The sequence below is a fragment of the Nyctereutes procyonoides genome, unplaced genomic scaffold (genome assembly GCF_905146905.1).
Source record: "Nyctereutes procyonoides isolate TBG_1078 unplaced genomic scaffold, NYPRO_anot_genome, whole genome shotgun sequence".
Taxonomy (NCBI): Eukaryota; Metazoa; Chordata; class Mammalia; order Carnivora; family Canidae; genus Nyctereutes; species Nyctereutes procyonoides.
In genome coordinates, this window is record NW_026575030.1 from 24,519,163 (window position 1) to 24,539,179 (window position 20,017).

A 20,017-nucleotide genomic window follows, 5' to 3' on the forward strand; every position below is an offset into this window, starting at 1 on the left:
GTTTTTTATTTTATTTTATTTTTTTTACGATAGTCATACAGAGAGAGAGAGAGGCAGAGACACAGGCAGAGGGAGAAGCAGGCTCCATGCACCGGGAGCCTGACGTGGGATTCGATCCCGGGTCTCCAGGATCGCGCCCTGGGCCAAAGGCAGGCGCCAAACCGCTGCGCCACCCAGGGGTCCCGTGAGGACACTTTTGATGTCAAAAAGTGTCAAAGTTAGACCCGTTGTTAATTAAAATGAAAAATTTCGGGATCCCTGGGTGGCGCAGCGGTTTGGCGCCTGCCTTTGGCCCAGGGTGCGATGCTGGAGACCCGGGATCAAATCCCACGTCGGGCTCCCGGTGCATGGAGCCTGCTTCTCCCTCTGCCTGTCTCTGCCTCTCTTTCTCTCTCTCTCTCTCTGTGTGACTATCATAAATAAATAATAAAAAAAATAAAAATAAAAAAAATAAAATGAAAAATTTCACCTAACATTTCTTAGTAATGTCTTACAATGGGTATTATACACACTTAGATTTTACCTCTTTCAATATCATCCATTGGAGATGCTGGGGACAGTTTGTCTTCAGATGGAGAATGTTTCACAAGATTTGGAGTCCTAGCTGAATTCCGCATTTGTTGCTGGTGTTGCTCTATGCGATACTGAATTTTACTACTTCCTTCAAATCTGCAATTAAGAATATAAAAGGTCAAAACAGGGGTGACTGAAATTTAACAACTGCAACTTACAAAGTTACTAAAATTGACCACTTGTTTCCCTAGAGATCCTTAAAATGAAATCCAAAAATTAAAACATTAATTTAACTCATTATTTAACAAATATGTTTTTTTAAAAAAGATTTTATTTATTCATTCATGAGAAACACAGGGGAGAGAGAGAGGCAGAGACACAGGCAGAGGGAAAAGCAGACTCCACACAGGGAGCCCGATGTGGGACTCGATCCCGGGTCTCCAGGATCACGCCCTGGGCTGAAGGCGGTGCTAAACTGCTGAGCCCCCTGGCTGCCCAACAAATATGTATTTAACAAATACTTATTGAATCCTATTATATACATGACATATACACAGATCCAATAAGGGATACAAATGTAACAAAAACAAAACTTCTGCTCAAAACTGAAGAGATGAGACATACACAAATTATTAAATAAACTGAAATGATACATACGTATATAACAAATATAACATATTCCTTAAATTTTAAAATTATCATTTCTGTTAAAGTCAAATCACTTTCACATTTTTCTTTTTTTTCTTAAAGATTTTATTTACTTATTTGAGAGAGAGAGATAGCAAGAGAAAGCACAGTGATGAAGGGCAGGGGGAAAGGGAGAAGTAGGCTCCCTGCTGAGCAGGGAGCCCCAATATGGGCTCAATCCTGGGACCCCAGGATCATGACCTAAGTGGAAGGCGGATGCTTAACTGACTGAGCCACCCAGGCATTCATTTTCATTTTTCATTCCTAACTTTAAGACATGTTACTAAAGGAGATTCATATATTTTCTTTTGAATACTTTTAAGAGTATAAAATGTAGTTATGCTTGATTTCTGTCTCTTCCATTTCCAGTTACCAAATCCTGTCATTTTTACCTTCACAGAGTATTTAGAACCTCATTGTTATTTTCATTCCTACTTTCAAAAATCATGGTTTCTGCATTTTTCTGTTTCCCACATTGTTTCATTTTACTCAACTCGTTTGGTAGATTGTTTAAAAAAATATATATATATATATACACACACACATACACTTTTCATGGGCACAGAAATCTCTGCTCTATTCAAAGAGGTCTTACTCACTGGCTTCAAATAAGTCAAATATATTCCTGCATTCAAACCTTGCCTACAACTTCATCTTCTCTGTGATATTTTCCAAACTTTCCTACTAATAGAAATTACTAGCACAGGGAGGGGATAATAAAAATAGAGCTTCCCAGGGTTCTTCTTTGATCTGAAGTTAGATCTGGGAACTCATATTTAACAAGAACCCATGGTAATCCTTATCACCAAGTATATTTGGTGGAAAGAAAACCCCAAATCTTTTTTTCTTTTACTTTATAAAGTTTTTATTTAAATTCTAGTTAGATGTACAGTGTAATACTAGTTTCCAAGTATAGAATTTAGTGATTTATCACATACATACTACACCCAGTGCTCATTACAAGTGCTCTCCTAAATCCCCATCACCCATTTAACCCATCCCTCCCTCACCTCCCCCCATCAGTTTGTCCTCTATAGTTAGGAGTCTGAAACTTGGTTTTCTTCTCTCTTTTTTCCCATGATTGTTTGTTTTGTTTCTTAAATTCCACATATGAGTGAAATCATATGTTATTTGTCTCTCTCTCTGACTTAATTCACTTAGCATAATACTCTCTAGCTCCATCCGTGTTATTGCAAGTGGCAAGATTTCATTCTTTTTTATGGTTGGGTAATATTACATTATAGATACAGATGTAGATAGATAGATAGATAGATAGATAGATAGATAGATAGATAGATAAATAGATATATCTTGACCACCATTGACCATTCATCAGCTCAGTGGGTTTTTGGGCTCTTTCCATATTTTGGCTATCTGTTGATAATGCTGCTATAAACATCAGGAGTACATGTATCCCTTCAAATTCTTAACCTCAGAACATCAGTAAGACCTCCCTAAAACCTCCAATCAATGATACCTTTCCCCTTCCTTTAGGTCCTAGAACAACTTTTGTCTATGCCATTTTTATGGCTTTTAGTGTACTTCCTTTATATTACACGATAATGTACCACCTATCTGCAAATAAGAATTTTAGATGGATATATTCTTACTGACTTTTTAAATGGAATGATCTGTTAATACAATTAAAATGCAGGGTTAGTATTTGTATTTGTATGGGAAACTTTCATTTTCCTAGTGCCTTACATATTCTTGGTGCTAAATAAATTTTCACTAATGAAGATGGAATGATTTTGGAGAGTTTATAATGGCTCAGTTTAATTCTATGAAAGCATCTACAGTAGAATAAAAGGTATACCTATACGTATAGAAAATATTCAGAAACAAAAAGGCTTTTGTATATCATAGGAAGAGGTGGTAAAAGCTTTTGGCTAAGGGTCTCTAGGTCTCTACCAGATTTAAACTTGGAAAAAGATTAAAACATCTTTGTGCCACGCAGAAACAATCCTTATAAAATAATGTGACTTAGTCCAATAATTCTTTTCACTGACATTTCCTTTGCAGTTTATATGTTGATAAAATAATTTAATTAATGACATACCTTGTTTTTTTTACAGTGATGTTGCTGCTGAGTTTTTCTAGCCGACATTCTCCAGTGTCATGGTTAATAATTAAAATGCATTCCTTTAAGTAAGGTTTCTTTGAACCCTTGAAAACAGTTACTGGTGGAGTTGACCCCTGTTTAAAAAGTTAATTATAATTACTTGAAATTTATCACATAAATTTGGTTGGGAGGGCCTTTGGGATCTTCTGTGTTTCTCAATTTATGTTATACCTCAAGTCACTTAACTACCTAAGTTTATTACTCTAACAACAAGGATTCATAGTAAAAAAGATAGAGATAAAGCAAGGCTGAGGTCTCAAACCTGCTATTTTTGAGGAAAGGGAAGAGGAAGCACTTGCCCTGAGTCATTAAAGATTTGTTACATTGGGCCTACAACAGGCAATTGGGATTCAATTTTAATGCAACCAATACATTTTATGGATAAGGGAACAAAAGCCCTGAATCATATTGCCTACCCACCCTCTTCTTCCTTCATAAGTTTTTAAAATCTGGTATTTTCTTCAAGTGGTGCTTCCATATGCAGATCACCTGTTATATTAAATCCACTGATTAATTTTAGCATCATTAAAAGTGGGACAATCAGATATTATATGCTTCATGATATGATATAAAAGCAGCATCACCTATCAAGTATTCTTGCCTAAGCGCGTGCACACACACACACACACACAGAATCTAACTCTTATCAAGCCTTTAGAGATAACTATCCATTTATAGGAAATATAAGGAATAGCGGAGCGGATGAGTAAGATACCTCTGAATAATAATCCAAGGACTCAAATTACAGTTGATAAGAGATTTGTGCAACATTCCTTTTAAAAATATTTGTATTCCTACTTAGAATAGATCTTAAAAATATAACACTTATTGTACTTTGAGTTCCTGAAAAATAAAGGACTGGAACATAATTTCTTTTATTGCTCCTAGCACCTAAAGTACAAACCCTTCACAGATACTAAATGGATGCTGAATATGAACAGTATGAACATTTTGATCCTAAGTAACAAGTTAAATAACTGCCTTCTCTATAACTGCCTTCCACAACTTGTTCAAGTTTTTAAAAAGTAAAGTTCTTTTTCTTATTAAATTGAGCACCATTCCTTTTTTAAACTTGAATTACTGCCCATTCCCTTATTCCACACCTCAAGAAAGGGGTATTAAAGTATTAAAATGCCAGGAAACTCCTAAACATATAAACTATCTTTGCCTCTAAATAACTATTTTGTGAGCAAATGAAATTTAAATCAGAGGCAGCCTGAAAGATAAGGACTTAGCCACTGTGAGAACTGGGGGAAGAGGGCTCTAGGGAAAGGGCATAGCAAGTGCAAAGGATCTGAGGCCAGAAAGATGAAGTGAGGGGCAAAGGCTGTGGGAGAGCTTGGGTGGATGGATGAGTGCTAGATCCTGAAGGGTCTTCCTGGCCATGGGGAGGGTTTGAGATTTTTTTTGAGAGTCATGAGAAGCATTTGGAGGCCTCTAAGCTGAAGAATGACCATTCATTCATTCATACATAGCATGGGAGAACACATGCAAGCAGGGGGTAGGGCAGAAGGAGAGGAAGAGAGCGAATCCTAAGCAGGCTTCATGCTTAGTGTGTAGGCTGGTGTGGGGCTGGATCTCAGGACCTTGAGATTGTGACCAGAGCTGAAAACAAGAGTCTGATGCTTAACCAACTGAGCCACCCAGGTGCACTTAAAATTACCTTTTAAAAAGACCACCTTGGGCAGCCTCAGTGGCTCAATGGTTTAGCGCCGCCTTCGGCCTGGGGCATGATCCTGGAGACCTGGGATCAAGTCCCACATCGGGCTTCCTGCATGGAGCCTGCTTCTCCCTCTGCCTCTCTTTCTGTGTCTCTCATGAGTAAGTAAATAAAGTCTTTAAAAATAAATAAATAAATAAATAAATAAATAAATAAATAAATAAATAAATAAATAAAAAAAAAGACCACCTTGTAAAAACATATGTGAACTTCTACAGAGTGCTAAACACTGTTCCAAGTATTTTGTGTGTGTAATATTAAACTCATTCAACCCTCAAGAAAACCCAAACTACTGAATACTACCAATTATCTCTATATTTACTGCTATTACACAACTTCAGAACCCAGTCATCATCTCACCTAGGTTACTATTAATCCTTCTCTCTACCCTCCTTCCAGTTTTGTCCCCCATTTGCTGACAGGAAAAATCTGATCATGCCTGATTATGAATACAAGGAAAGGAAATTAACCAGTAATGGAAGGGAAAATTACAACCATACTCCCAAATAGGAGGGGGAAAAAGAAGAGATACTTAATGAAACTAATAAAAACAAATGAGAGAAAAATTAAAATAACTAATAAACATACTATAAGGTGATAGATATAAAAATCTAGTACATTAGCTTTTAACTAAATGGAGATAAAGTTAAGTTCTCCTAATAAAAACAGAAAGTGTTGAACTGGGTCTAAAAATAAAACAGAATAGGGGTACCTGGGTGGCTCAGTCGGTTCAGTGCCAGACTCTTGATTTTATCTCAGGTCATGATCTCAGAGTCATGATCTCAGGTTTGTAAGACTGAGCCCCACATTAGGCCCTATGCTCAGTGCAGAGTCTGCTTGGGATTCTCTCTCTCCCTCTCCTTCTGCTCTTATCTCTGCTCGAGTGCACTCTCTTTTTCTCTAAAAAATAAACTTAAAAAAGTGAAACAGAATATTCTCTTAACAAAAGATATACTGAAAACAAAGTGTCAGCTAAATAAAAGAGACACGGAAATTCCATGAACATGAAAATCAAAAGAAAGCCAGGGTGGCAATATTAATACCAGACAAGAAAGTACTTAAGCTTAAAATCACAAGAACAGGATTAAAAGATATATATAATAAAAAGATACAATTCATTAAAAAATATAACTGTAATAGGATGTTAAAATAGAACCAGTCCTAAAATAGACTGAGGTCCGAATGTGGTGGGCTCTTCTCTCATTTGAGCTAAATACTCGGTGGATGGAACCAAACCAAGTTTATCTTGGGAGGGATGTTGCCCAACAGTCTGGTTTAGAGTAGCATAGTAGTGCATCTGACATACAGAACTTTCACAAGTCCAGCATTTGGGGTCATAAGCAACCATTAGAGATACATTTCCTACATAATAGGAAGTGCAGATGGAAGGAGCGGACTATTTCATTGAGGCTCACAAAAGTGTCCTCAAGATAGGATCAGCACTAAAGAATGCCAAACTTGTCAGCACCATTGGACAGCACCAAAGACAAATCTTAACAGTTAATTCAGTTTTTTCCCTTCAAAATTTAACATTTTGAAATTTTATAGTAGTCAACCATAGAAAAAATTTTTTTTAAAAGATTTTATGTATTTATTCATGAGAGACACACAGAGAGAGGCAGTGACATAGGCAGGGGGAGAAGCAGGCTTCTCGAGGGCAGCCCAATGTGGAACTCAATTCTGGGACTCCGGGACCATGCCCTGAGCCAAAGGCAGATGCTCAACCCTAAGCCACCCAGGCGTCCCCATAGAGAATTATTTGTAAGGAAGAGAGATTTGTAAATGCCCAATATTAACCAGATTATCAGCTTTCATTTTCATTAGTTTCTTCTATTTGATACTACTAAAGAAAATCTAGAGGAATGAAAATTAGAAAAATCTACCCTATGAAGGAACTGCCGGAAACTGATGGGACTCTTAAATGTATAGTATAATAAAAGTTCCACTTTATAGGATGACTTCTAGTTTCTAGCCATTTTTACTCAGATAATGAAAAGCAAGTTCATAAAGAAAACAGAGAATCTAAATGCTTTAAACTAACAATCATTACATTTCCACAAAATTAAGAACTCTGAAGAAATGTAAACCTCTTACTTGTTTAAAGAAGTTCTTGAACTATGGGAAGAAAATCCACAAAGTGTATATGAGAATGTAATTTCTATTCTTATTCATAATTGTTCTAGGACTGTATGGCCAGCAGAAAAAAAAATTGGCCTTCTACAGGTGGTAATTTTAACTATTTTCTTTCAACTATCTAAAAGAGTTATAGGATAAAGTTTAAATTCTTTTGCATTACAGATTAAGCCCTTTTTTCTCTGATTCCTAAATACCTTTCCATCTCCCACTATGTCCCTAGTGGACTCCTTCTGGTCTAGCGACAATGGTTTATATGTAGTTCTTCAAATGTAACAGACTCTTTTGTTGCCTTGTCTTAGCCCATATCTTTTTCTTTTCTCTGCCTAAAATGTCTTCCCTCTTTCCTTTACCTAATTTCAACTCTTCTTCAAGACAGCATACCTTGGCATCTCTTCCTTTTCTGTTGACTGAGTTCTCTTCTGCATTTCCATAATATCCTGTGTATACCTCTGTGACAATCCTTACATTTCTATATTTTCATCATTTATTTCCTGTCTTCCTCATTAAATGGTAATATTTTTCAGGACAATGACTATGTTTAGTCAATAACCACATAGCACAGGAGTTATCACACAGAAGGCATATGTATATATAGTCCATCTGTTTCTCTTTCTCATGCATATATATATACACACACAAATATTGAGACATATTCTTTTTGTATATCTCTGGTGGAATGGGGTGCAGGGGTATTACTTCTTCCCAAATTACTTTTTTTGCTGTTTCAGAAATTTACAATTTGAAGGCTTGAAAACTTCCTTCTAGAACTGTCATTCCCTAAAGAGGTGTTTCTTTTTTTAATAAAAAGATTTTATTTATTTATTAGAGAGAGAGTGAGAGCGCAAGCAGGTGGAGTGGCAGGCAGAGGGAGAGAGTAAAGCAGGTTTCCCACTGAGCGGAAAGCCCAGCATGGGGCTTGATCCCAGGACCCTGGGATCATAACCTGAGCTGAAGACAGATGCTTAAACAACTGAGCCACCCAAGCCCCACTCTAAAGAGATATTTCAATTGAGATCATATTCATATACAAGGTAGATGGTAACCCTTGCTTAAAGGATATATGCAAATAAGAAAGGTTAATTAATAAATGTAAGAATTCCCCCTGCTTATAATAGAAAAGCAGTGCAAGGAATGAGGTTGGAAGGTTTGTAATTTAAGAAAAGAATATTCTACATGGTAAAGAAGAACCTAGCTAAAGTTTTTTTTTTGCAAACCAATCATCACTGATCAATAATCCTACGACTTGACACCAGGCTAGGGGTACCTGTTAACAATTGAGGGCTTTTCAATAACTTTTAGAAGTCAAAAGATGACTTAGGTTTTTCTTTAAAGAGGATCATAAAGCAAAAAAGGCTTAGATTTATGGGAACTAAATTTCTTTCTTTTTTTTTAAGGTTTTATTTATTTATTTATTCATGAGAGAGAGAGAGAGAGAGAGAGAGAGAGAGGCAGAAACACAGGCAAAGGGAGAAACAGGTTCCATGCAGGGAGCCGGACGTGGGACTCGATCCCGGGTCTCCAGGATCACGCCCTGGGCTGAAGGTGGCGCTAAACCTCTGAGCCACCCGGGCAGCCAGGGAACTAAATTTCTAAACTGTTTTAGAGATGCCAGTTTTTCCATAACAGAGTAATACAAAGGTTTATTCATCCATATGTCTTACACTGAACTGGTTTTTCATTTCCTTCAGTTTATAAGGGAGCAAGGGTGAAGTCTCCCCCACAAATTTAATTAACCTTAGGAAAACTTCCAGAGGCCATAAATGATACAGTCTGATATAATAGAGGGGTCTCAATAAAAGTGTTGACTGATAAAAATAAGAAAAGATAGAAGACTAGAGGATAGAGCATCTCCTTGCTCTACCTCTAATCACAACAAATCATCTCATAAATACATATAAGGGAATGCAGATGAACTGGCACAAAACCATTTCCTTTAAAAAACTAAACAAAAAAATCTCAGCCCAGGGCTTTCTCTATATGTTAAAATACAAAGTTACCATACCTGTGCTCTCTGAGAATAGATCAAGTCAGTGTAAAAGAAAAAAAAGAAACAAGTTGAATGCTAAGAAATATCTAACTCAAAGACTGAGAAAACTAAAGCAGCAAATAATTTGTCTATTTGTGTAAATAGTATTTGACAGTGTCCCTTGGAAACACTTGGAAATTTTTTAAATAGACAAAACTTTGGTTAAAGCCTCCTGACCCAGCCTCTTTCTTTTCTAACCCATTCCCCAAACTATTGCTAAAATCACTCTAAAAGCACAAATCTAATCATGTTACTATTCTGCTTAAAAACCTCTAATGGTACTTTAATACCTATGGGATAAAGTCTAAATTCTCCATTAGAACATAAAATATTTTTCATAGTCTGATCCCAATCTACCTTTCCAGCCTCTACTATCAATTATTTTTCATAATTCTGTTATTTATTTACTACATTAATTCATTTATTCCACAAACTTCTTGTTCTTTCTCTATTGTCTAGAGGCATTTACATACTGTTCCTTCTAACTGGAATAGTCTACTCCCTTTCTGCCTAATGAAATTCTACTTGTTCTTCAAGGCTTAGCTCAAATAGCATCTGCCTATGAAGCCTTTCAAGATTCCATCAGGCAGAGTATTTGATTCTACTTATGTGCTTGCAAAGAATTTTGTACATGCTCTAATGTATAGCATTAGACATTTGTGTGTCTTTCTGCTATACCAGATTGGGACTAAAAGGCCAGGGATATGCTATTATTCCCAGTTTAGAGTACAAAATCTGGCTCATAATAAGTGTTTAGACCGCCAAGTTTGTTTAATTTTTAATTTTTTTCCAAGTGTTTCAAATCATTTGAAATGATAGTTCTCGAAACTTATGAAATAGATCAAAGTATTTTTTTAAAGTATTTTCAGATTGTTTTACCTAAAATAGCTTAAAATAAGGTGTTTTTGCTTTGGTGTATTTGTTAATTACTTTATCACTATACGAATTGTGTAATTATTTTCATTTAAATTTAGTAAAAATCCTGCGAAAGAATACTTTCAGTCTAAATATATAGAAATACTCACTTCTATATTTGGCAGAGTTATTGTCACCTGTTCACCTTTGCCGACTTCAAGCTCTCCTTCACAGGAAGTGTCAATTGAAGCAGGTTTGAAGTCATCTAAAAATAGAGACAGATACAGGTTTTTATAAAATGGAACAATACCTGGGTACCTGGATATCAAAAATATGAGCATGTTTCAGAATGATAAATCATTTTGCAACAGTCAGTAATTAAAATGGTTTAGAAGAGTCTTCATAATATAAATAAAATCCAATCCAGTTTATTTCTATATGTATAATTCTGAAAAAAAAAAAGAAAAGAAAAAGAAACAGCTAAACTCTAAAACAGTATTCCTCAAACAATGCTCCTTCTGAATCCTGTTTAGGTCAAGATAGACTAGACTAAGATGTTCCACTGCTAAAAACTACATAGTGTCAGTGTTTCCACAATTTGCTAAAAACTGGTATAAGTAGAATGTTTTCAATTTTCAGTCTTTCTCTCATAATTTTTCTTAAACCACCTTGGGGGCTTACTATCACTTGCCTGCTGTCCTAGCAGAATACATAATTAATGAATACATGGCAAATACCTACTCATGGGAAAACTTAAGAAAATGCAATCACTGAGTTTAACAGTTTGAATTTTTCACATATATACCTTAAAGAATATGCAAATTTAACCAAATATGCAACTTCAGAGGAACTTAAGATAGATTTTCTCTTTGAGTTAAATCATAGTTCAAACGATATTAAAATATATTACCCAGAAGGAATTTAGGGTGCTCAGATATCTCACATGCTGAACAAGTTTAAAAACCTCCAAGATAGGAAAGCCCCTTAAAAATAATTTACATCAATTTATTCGAATGACTAATAATTCTGATATAGAATTCCCTGGGTAATATATATATGTTTTTCTAGGCTAACTCTTTATTAAAATATAGCATACATTAGGATGCTGGGGTGGCTCAGTGGTTAAGCATCTGCCTTCGATGCAGGGTGTGATCCTGGAGTCCCGGGATCGAGTCCCACATTGGGGTCCCTGCATGGAGCCTGCTTCTCCCTCTGCCTATGTCTCTGCCTCTCCCTCTGTCTCTCTTGTGAATAAATAAATAACATCTTTAAAATATATATATATATAGCATACATTGCAAACTAGAACATAAATCAAGCTTAATGAATTTTCACAAAGTGACACATGTGATCAGCAGCTAGATCAAGAAATAGAACATTATCAGCCTCTGAAAGGCCTCTCCTAATTACCCCTACCTCATGAGACTGATCTTTATATTCACAGGGAAGCCCCAAAGACAAAATGTCTAAATCCAAAGCACTGAACATTTATTAGAATTTAGGGAACTATAATAGATAGATCCTGGGAAAGGAGAATCTTCCAGCACTCATGAAAGTGCTGTCAATAAACAAAAGCTGGCCCTGTTTCCCAGTGATAATTATAATGGCTAACATTTATGGAACACTTATTTCCTACCAGATGTCTTGCTTAGCATTTCATATTTAATTTGTATAACAGCTCTATGAAATAAATGAAATCCATTCTTAAATTCCTTAAGCACATATGGATATAAACAATTCACACTAAGTATTCTTTATAATATGATTTATTCTTCATGCTGCTTTAATTCAAAACTGAATGCATGCAATGTCTCTTAAAACCTTGATGCTTATTTCTAGATTTTAAGAAACATAAAAAAAAACATAAGTGATACAAAAAATGTGAAAGAATTTGATTTACAGCGTATCCCTCGGTAGTACCACTGAAGATAAAGATTAGACTGAAAATAAATTGAGGAGTTTATTAGTGGCAGTAAGGTAATGAGAAAGATAAAAAATAATTAAGGTGTTAAGTTTTAGATGCTTGAAAGATGTTCTAGGGAATTAAGTGTTAATTAATATCATTTGATGACAAGACAACACTATTGAAGAAAACAAATCAGAACTGAAATAAAGTATCTTGAGTATCAGAGAAATAAGGAGAAAGTAAAAAGCAGAAGACAAAAATCCAAGAGAATAAACAAAGGTACAAAACAAAACAATGATCACAGTTATTACTTATATGCTAATTATTTTAAAATCTTTCCATATTATTTTTATCTCAAAGCTTCACAAAAATTCTGTAAAGTACTGATTATCCTTATCTTACAGATAAGACAAATGGTGGTGGTAGAATTAAGTCCCTTGCCCAAAATCACGCAATTAATATTTGCTAAAGCTAGAATAAGGAACCACCAAATTTAGCTAGACTAAAAAGAAGTTGACCAACAATCTTTGATGTCAGTCTTATTTTTAAAAAATATTTAATTTATTTATTTGAGAGAAAGAACACGAGCAGGTGGAAGGGGAGATAATGGGGGAGGTGCAGAGGGAGAAGCAGACTTCACCCTGAGTGGGGAGCTTGACATGGGGCTCAATCCCCATGGACCCCGGGATCATGACCTGAGCATAAGGCAGACACTTAACCAACTGAGCCACCCAGGTGCTCCTGATATCAGTCTTATTGATATCAACATTGATGGAGAAAGAAGATAAGTTCAATTTAAGCTAGTATCATTTGAAACCGTAAAGTAAGAACTTCATTTTATAAGGATGCATACAGAAAAAATGAAGTAAATACCACTTTAAATATTTTAATATAACTGGGGGCACCTGGGTGGCTCACAGGTTGAGCGTCTGCCTTTGGCTCAGGCCCTGAGTCCTGGGATCAAGCCCCGAATCAAGCTCCCTGCAGGGAGCCTGCTTCTTCCTAGGCCTATGTTCGGTGCCCCTCTCCCTGTGTCTCTCATGAATAAATAAATAAATAAATAATCCTTTAAAAATTTCAATATAAGTAATTTATTATCATGGCCCATGGAGGTATCCCTAGTAACAGATTTTGTTGGTCTTAAAGTGTCCGAAACATTTTATCTTTCAAACTTCTGCTCATCATTGTAAATATTCCTGTAAACATTCCTCAATTTTTTTCATCATTCACTTCTAAACACTACGTCTTTTTCCATAATATCTTTCTGAGCCATCTCCTTCTATTCCTGCTGAGGACAAACTACATTTCAATCAACAAAAAACTAAACTTAAAAGTACCTACAGCTTGCCCATCTACTTTTCTCTGTTTTTGCTCTTAGAATGTGAATCCTATTTTAAAGTCTCTTCTTCCCTAAAGCAGTCATTGGGTGAAGCCATTTCCTCTCTCCAAAAATCTCCATTTTTTTTGTCTACTTCAGTAGCATTTACCATACTACTCATCAAAACCTAACATAAATGACGGGGCATTATTTACCTATTTCTGTACATGCCCTTTTGGATTGTAATTTTTTTAAAGCATAATGTCTCCTATTTTAATTCCTCCTGAATTATGGCTCCTAGCATGCCTTCAATATAAAGAGCAAACATGAGATCTTTGTAAGTGACTGGTTCATATGTTTATCCTTCTCTGAACTATCTCCAAATTTAAGTATAAGCTTATTTCAGCTAAATTGTGTGCAAAACATTTGTTTTCTAATTGTTACCTAAAGATCAAATTCTTCTGTATTTCAAGACTCTCATGTCTTTAGGGTAGACACTGCCATATTCCTTTTGTACTTTTCACTAGTACATTTCTGTTCCCCTAGAGGGCACCCATCACTTAATATTTGACAATAAAGAGTTCTATAGATAAATAGGTAATACAGAATTGACATCCTAGAGAAAAACCATTGGTCTCTATCCTCCCATATTTTTCTGACAGTGACACAAAAGACAATACTAGGAGATATGACTGTCATTTAACTATAGCTACTACTGCTTCAGAGAAGAGGCCAGAAAGGTAGCCCAAGGCAGTGAAGCGGACCGAGGAGGAACCACAGGGAATAAACCCAATCTCAAGAAGACAATCAGAACTTGGATCCAATCAACTCCTGCCAAGAGAAATATGGGTTTCTTGTGGCCAGGTTATCTTCTAATTTTCTAAAGAGAAGCTGGTAATCCAGATTTCTGTATAAAAGATCTTGATTTTTACACATTTACAACTAATTTATGCTAAAACATAAACAACTATGTGGGTCAAACTCAGCCAAAAGGCTGTTATTCTATAACCTTTGTTTTAGTGTTTAAAAACTGATTATTTTTTTCTTTATATCATCACTGTTGATCTTCACAACAACTCTTTGAATTAAAGATTCTCACCCACATTTTACCAATAGGAAATCCTCTAAAGTAATGAAGCCAGTAAAAAAATCAAGTCAGGAACTCAAACCACATACTCTATTCACTCATAACATATAGCCTTTTTGCCTTATATTTACAGTTCTTCACTTTTGCATGTATGGTGGGGGGGCGGTTGGTAGGAGATGAGGAATAGTCGAAAGTCCCTATGGGAGTCTGATGAAAATTATCGACCAGCTAGAGATCCTCTCCACAGGAAAAAAAAAAATGCATGGATGAACGTACATATCGAATACTGTATAATTTCACGAGATTTACAAGTCCCTGAAGCTTACCCATAGACGTCTATGAGACAAGTATAAGAGACAGAAATGTACTCAAAATATCTGTTGGTTTAGTGATAAGAATGAATTTGTAATCAATAAAACTATCAAAACTATTCTGAACCTATTTACATTTCTTTTTTTAAATTTTTATGTATTTATGATAGTCACACACAGAGAGAAAGAGAGAGGCAGAGACATAGGCAGAGGGAGAAGCAGGCTCCATGCACCGGGAGCCCAACGTGGGATTGGATCCCGGGTCTCCAGGATCGCACCCTGGGCCAAAGGCAGACGCTAAACCACTGCACCACCCAGGGATCCCCCTATTTACATTTCTAATGATTCTGCTGTTAGAATAAATTCTACTTTTTATTACCTGTTATATGAAATTTCTCTTGTTTACCGTCAACAAGTTTTTCTAAGTATACAGCTTTTGAGTTGCAAGGAAATTAAGTATAGATCTAGAATTACAGAATTTGTTGAGTAATCTCATGTTTTCTATATGCTTCCAAATGTCAAATATTTTTTCAAAGTTGCTATGATTCCAAACTGCATAGTTTCTTTCAGTTCTCCTTGGTTTCGAAAACTCACCACCACTTTTACCATTTATTTATTTTCTGTGGATTTCCTTCATCTATGTTATTTCTTCTTCCTTTTTAAAATTGTATTTGCTTATCTATTTCAGAGAGAGAGAGAGAGAGGGAGAGAAAGAAAGAGTAGGGGGAAGGGGCGAGGGAGAGAAAGAAAATCTCCAGCAGACTCCCTGCTGAGTGTGGAGCGGACTGCAGGGTTCAGCCTCATGACCTTGAAATCATGACATGAGCTGATATCAAGAGTACGATGCTTAATTGACTGAGCCACCCAGGAGCCTCTATGTTATTCCTTCATGACAGTACAATTACTTATATTACATATACAGTTGAAAAATATTTCCTACTTTGCACTTAATGCTTTTTCAGTCAATGCTGATTACTTCTCTATTTCAGCTATAGTGTCACATAATATCTATATCATCATAAAAGAATCACAATTACTATAATAAATTTACTTCCTGGGATATGAACTAATTCAACTAAGTCCAAAACCCACACCCTTTCCAGTATACCACATTGATCAGAGAACATTCAATGTAAATATAATTTTAAATCCATTTTTCATCAGTGTACCTTCTAATGTTTGCTCACAGCAAAGCTTAACAACCACTTTTTGGGACGTGGCTCCACTTGAAGCCTCAAACAATCTTCCTATAATCACTGCCCATGAATTCATCATTTAGTGTAAGCAAAAAATCATGTCATTTACAAATTTGGGAACTTCAATGCCTAGTCCCTTATCTAGATATAAGTCGAAAAATTGGCACTAGCCTAAATTCAAAATTTATTCTAGTGCGTCCTATTACTCAAACTCTTCCACCCACTGAAGTATCTGCTTCTAAACATTTAGCTTATCACTTACAGAATATCCCATGTCTTCCCTACCACATGCCAGACTATGTTTTTGATAGGTTTTATTGCTAAGCCCTGATAACTGCTTTTGAAAGTCTAAGTTAATTATATTCATCTGTATTCCTCATACACACATTAAATATAACCCTTCAAAAATAATAGCGACTACTCTTTATTCTCTACCAGTGGTAGGTTGCTTAGGCAACCTTATTTAAAATCTTAAAAATGGGGGATCCCTGGGTAGCTCAGCGGTTTAGCGCCACCTTCAGCCCAGGATGTGATCCTGGAGACCCGGAATCGAGTCCCACGACTGACTCCCTGCATGGAGCCTGCTTCTCCCTCTGCCTGCGTCCCTGCCTCTCTCTCTTTCTCTCTCTGTGTCTCTCATGAATAAATGAATAAAATCTTTAAAAAAAATTCTTTCAAGGGGTGTCAGAAAAAATAAAATCTTAAAAATGTCTGAAATGTAGATATTATTATTATTGCCATTTACATATAAAAAAACTGAGGCTGAGTGTTTACAGAATGTTCCAAAAGTTACATCACATATAAAGGTGGTGGAGGCTAGAATTCACATCCAGTTTTGTCCAAAGCCTCAGTATATTAGACAGGCATAATTACCCCTGTACATAAACACAGAATATTACTTTCTCCCAGATGACACTGACTCAATTGAGTGTTTGTTATAAATTAGGTCCACCTGAACGAAAGTAGGATTTCCTGTTTTCTAGAGTTTGGTCCGTTACTCTGAGACCTTAAGAGTGCAGAGCATACGGTAAATGAACCTATCCTTGAGCATAATGATTGGTTTTATTCAAATAAATCTAGAAATAAATCCCAGGCTCTGCCTGCTTCAACAAGAATAAAATTGAGGCTGGAAACCCTTTTAATGTCTTTCACAGCCCTAAAAGTGTATTCAAACATCTGGGTTTATTGTGATTATTATTCCTATGGTTGTTTTGTCTATTTTTGGTTTTGTTTGCTTTTATTCTTATAGCTAGATCAACTGATTTTTGAGCTCTAAAGGCATAATTCCAGCATGTTGAGAACTTTTATGAAGGAAAAGCTTTGAAGCACCTGCAAAAAGCTTTTCAAAGGCTATTTTTGATTTTCTTCATTTGGGGTTCATACCCTTAAAAAGAATATATACCCAAGTTATATGAAAATATAACAAACAAATGAGCAAATTTTTATACTCTTAAACCTTATGATTTGAAAAATTACTAAAAGGCCACTGCAAATCTGAGAAAGAAGAGGAGAGAAAATACTCTTTGTGAAAAAGGCATGGAGAAACCAGGTAAAAGCTATATAACACTTTTGGAAAATGGGACTAAAGGAGGGAAACTGCATAGCCAGTACTAGTTGTCTCACCATGGTTAACGTTGGAGGACAGAGTATGGCAAAGAAGAAAAACACTAAGGATGGAGTGCCTGATGGCTGGGTTGGGCATATCTCAGCCCTGGTCTTGATCTCAGGGTCATCAAAAAGAAGAAGAAGAAGAAGAAAGAAGAAGAAGAAGAAAAGAAGAAGAAGAAGAAGAAGAAGAAGAAGAAGAAGAAGAAGAAGAAGAAGAAGAAGAAAGAAGAAGCAGAAGAAAAGAAAGAAAGAAAGAAAGAAAGAAAGAAAAGAAAAGAAAAGAAAAGAAAAGAAAAGAAAAGAAAAAGAAAAAACAAAGGACGCTTTTGTAAAATGCAAATACATCCATGGAGAGTTAAACCTATTGGTCTTTATACCTTTACCTGAGTTACTATAATTAGATTATCTACAACTTAACTAAATTTTTGGAGAATGTTGAGTTGCAATTGGGTATTTGGCGCTTGGAAAAGTTCAGAGTAAAAGCCATGAAGATCTCTGGACAGGGCAGCCCAGGTGGCTCAGTGGTTTAGCACCGCCTTTGGCCCAGAGCTGATTCTGGAGACCCGGGATCAAGTCCCACGACGGGCTCCCTGCATGGAGCCTGCTTCTCCCTCTGCCTGTGTCTCTGCCTCTCTCTCTGTGTGTCTCTCATGAATAAATAAATAAAATCTTTAAAAAAAAAAGATCTCTGGACAGTCTAAGGACAAGACGACAGGGAAAGGTGGAATGATGAGACACTAAGGAGGAACACAGCTAGGGAAAGGAAGTGAAAAAAGACCTACTTCACAATTTTGCCACAGAAAAATAAGAGGTCATGGTTCAAAGATCTCAAAGTTTCCTTTCCGCTCTGTAATTCTGAGGGCTACTATGCAAAGAATGAAATGTTTTACATACCAAGTCACAATATGCTATATTTTCCTTCCTGGAAGCTATACCAGCCAACTGTCAAAATAAAAGAGCTCCTTTTCCTACCTCAACAACATAACAGAGCATGATTGATCAAAATTAGTTCCAGAGGACAATCAAAAGGAGAAATCAAAGGGAAGTAAATATCTTTATTTTTAAATTTTTAAAAATATACCTTTCTTTAAAAAGAAAACAAAAACAAAAAAACGAATAACACACCCTCCAGTACTTACGATAATCAGTATCTGATCTTTGAATGAAACCAAAGGTTCAAAAGAGATGCAGTTTACTGAGATGGTTCAGAATATCTACCCCCCCCAAAAAAAAAAGAAAGAAAGAAAAAGAATATCTACCCAAGGAACAGACTAAACAAGAACTCTCATCAGCCAGAGACAGGAAAAGTGAACTGGAGAGGGAATATTTCCCTATCAGCCTCAGGACATTGGCTCCCCGCCTTCACAAAGGTGGGTCCTTTGCGCCCTTCCAGCTGTCACCTTACTATTTGCCCGTTCATCGGCAGCACCCCGGGACACCTCCGCAAAGTTTCCCTCTCTGCTTCCCGATCCCCTGGAATCTGTCTGCACAGGGTTTACGCACAGCTGCTCAACTCCGGCTCCTGACACGAACCGCCCTGGACTCCAGGCAGGGCAGCGGATAGCGCCGGGCACCCCACTTTCCAGCAGAGTAGGGGGGGTGTCTGTGGCAACACGACTCCGGAGAGGTTTGTGCCTCCACTTCCCCACGGCCAGAGTCCCCCCTTCCTCCCGGGGACCGTCCTCACTCACAGCGTACAGTGTGGAAGGCGCAGCGCGGATGCTTCTCAAAAGTCTCGCCTAACTTGAGAACCCGCTCGCGCCGGTCCCTGGACGCCGGTCCCGCTGCTCCATTCATCTTGACTCTCCGGCTCCAGCTTCGCCGTCGCCACCTGCGCTCGCTTCCAGCTGCCACCTGGTCCCGGAGCAGCTGCACCTGCAGCCGCCCGGGCGCCCAGCAGACTCCGCCCCGCGCCGGACGCGCGCACCCTCCCCCCCCCCGCCCCCCGGCGCCCCGCCCCCCGGCGCCCCTCGAGTGCTGATTGGCTGCCCGGAAGGGCGCCCCGCCCCGCTCCAGGATCCCGCTCCCGCCTCCGGGTCCCTTTCCCGCGTCGCGACGCACGCCGTCCCCGGGAGGCCGCGCGGCGGAGGTGCGTGGAGGGAGTCGGGAGCTGCGGCGGGGGAACGCCGAGAGAGGCTGAGGTAACCCGGACCGCGGCGGCTGGGGAGCGAGAGGGAGGCCTGGGCCCAGCGTCCCGGCACCGGGGAGCTCCCAACGGGAGAGTCTGCCCCGTTTCTGTGGAGATCTGTGGTGGAAACTGAGGCCCGGGGAGGGGCGGGAGCGGGACCCCGGGGTGCGTGTTGACCGCGGCCTGGTGGCGCCGGAGCAGGTGGAGAATCCCGAGCGAAGGAGCTCGCTGCCTCGGAGCCTCGGAGCCTCGGACCTGGGACCTCACCGGCGGCGACGCCGTTACCTCGGCGATCGCCTCCTGTTCAAAGTCCCCGGTGCTGTGAGGGCCCCGACCGGGGACGGGGAGGAAGGAGAAGGGAAAAAAAAAAAAGATTCGGAATTAGGAACTGCGGCGGCGTTTAG

General features: G+C 37.9%; 2 protein-coding genes across 3 annotated transcripts in view; one reads left to right on the forward strand and one right to left on the reverse strand.

Moving 5' to 3' along the window:
• The window catches only part of EAF2 (ELL associated factor 2), a 33,985-nt gene extending 14,601 nt beyond the window's left edge, over positions 1 to 19,384 (reverse strand). The window contains exons 1-4 of the mRNA XM_055316318.1: positions 19,177 to 19,384; positions 10,230 to 10,324; positions 3,260 to 3,396; positions 524 to 669 (exon numbers count right to left, since the gene is read on the reverse strand). Of these exons, the coding sequence (XP_055172293.1) occupies positions 524 to 669; positions 3,260 to 3,396; positions 10,230 to 10,324; positions 19,177 to 19,282 (484 nt within the window). The 5' untranslated portion in view covers positions 19,283 to 19,384. The remainder of the gene's footprint in view (positions 1 to 523; positions 670 to 3,259; positions 3,397 to 10,229; positions 10,325 to 19,176) is intronic.
• A 147-nt stretch (positions 19,385 to 19,531) lies between these two features.
• The window catches only part of IQCB1 (IQ motif containing B1), a 67,739-nt gene continuing 67,253 nt past the window's right edge, over positions 19,532 to 20,017 (forward strand). For both annotated transcript variants that reach the window (XM_055316378.1, XM_055316379.1), the window contains exon 1: positions 19,532 to 19,626. The gene's annotated coding sequence lies outside the window, so the exon portion shown is untranslated. The remainder of the gene's footprint in view (positions 19,627 to 20,017) is intronic.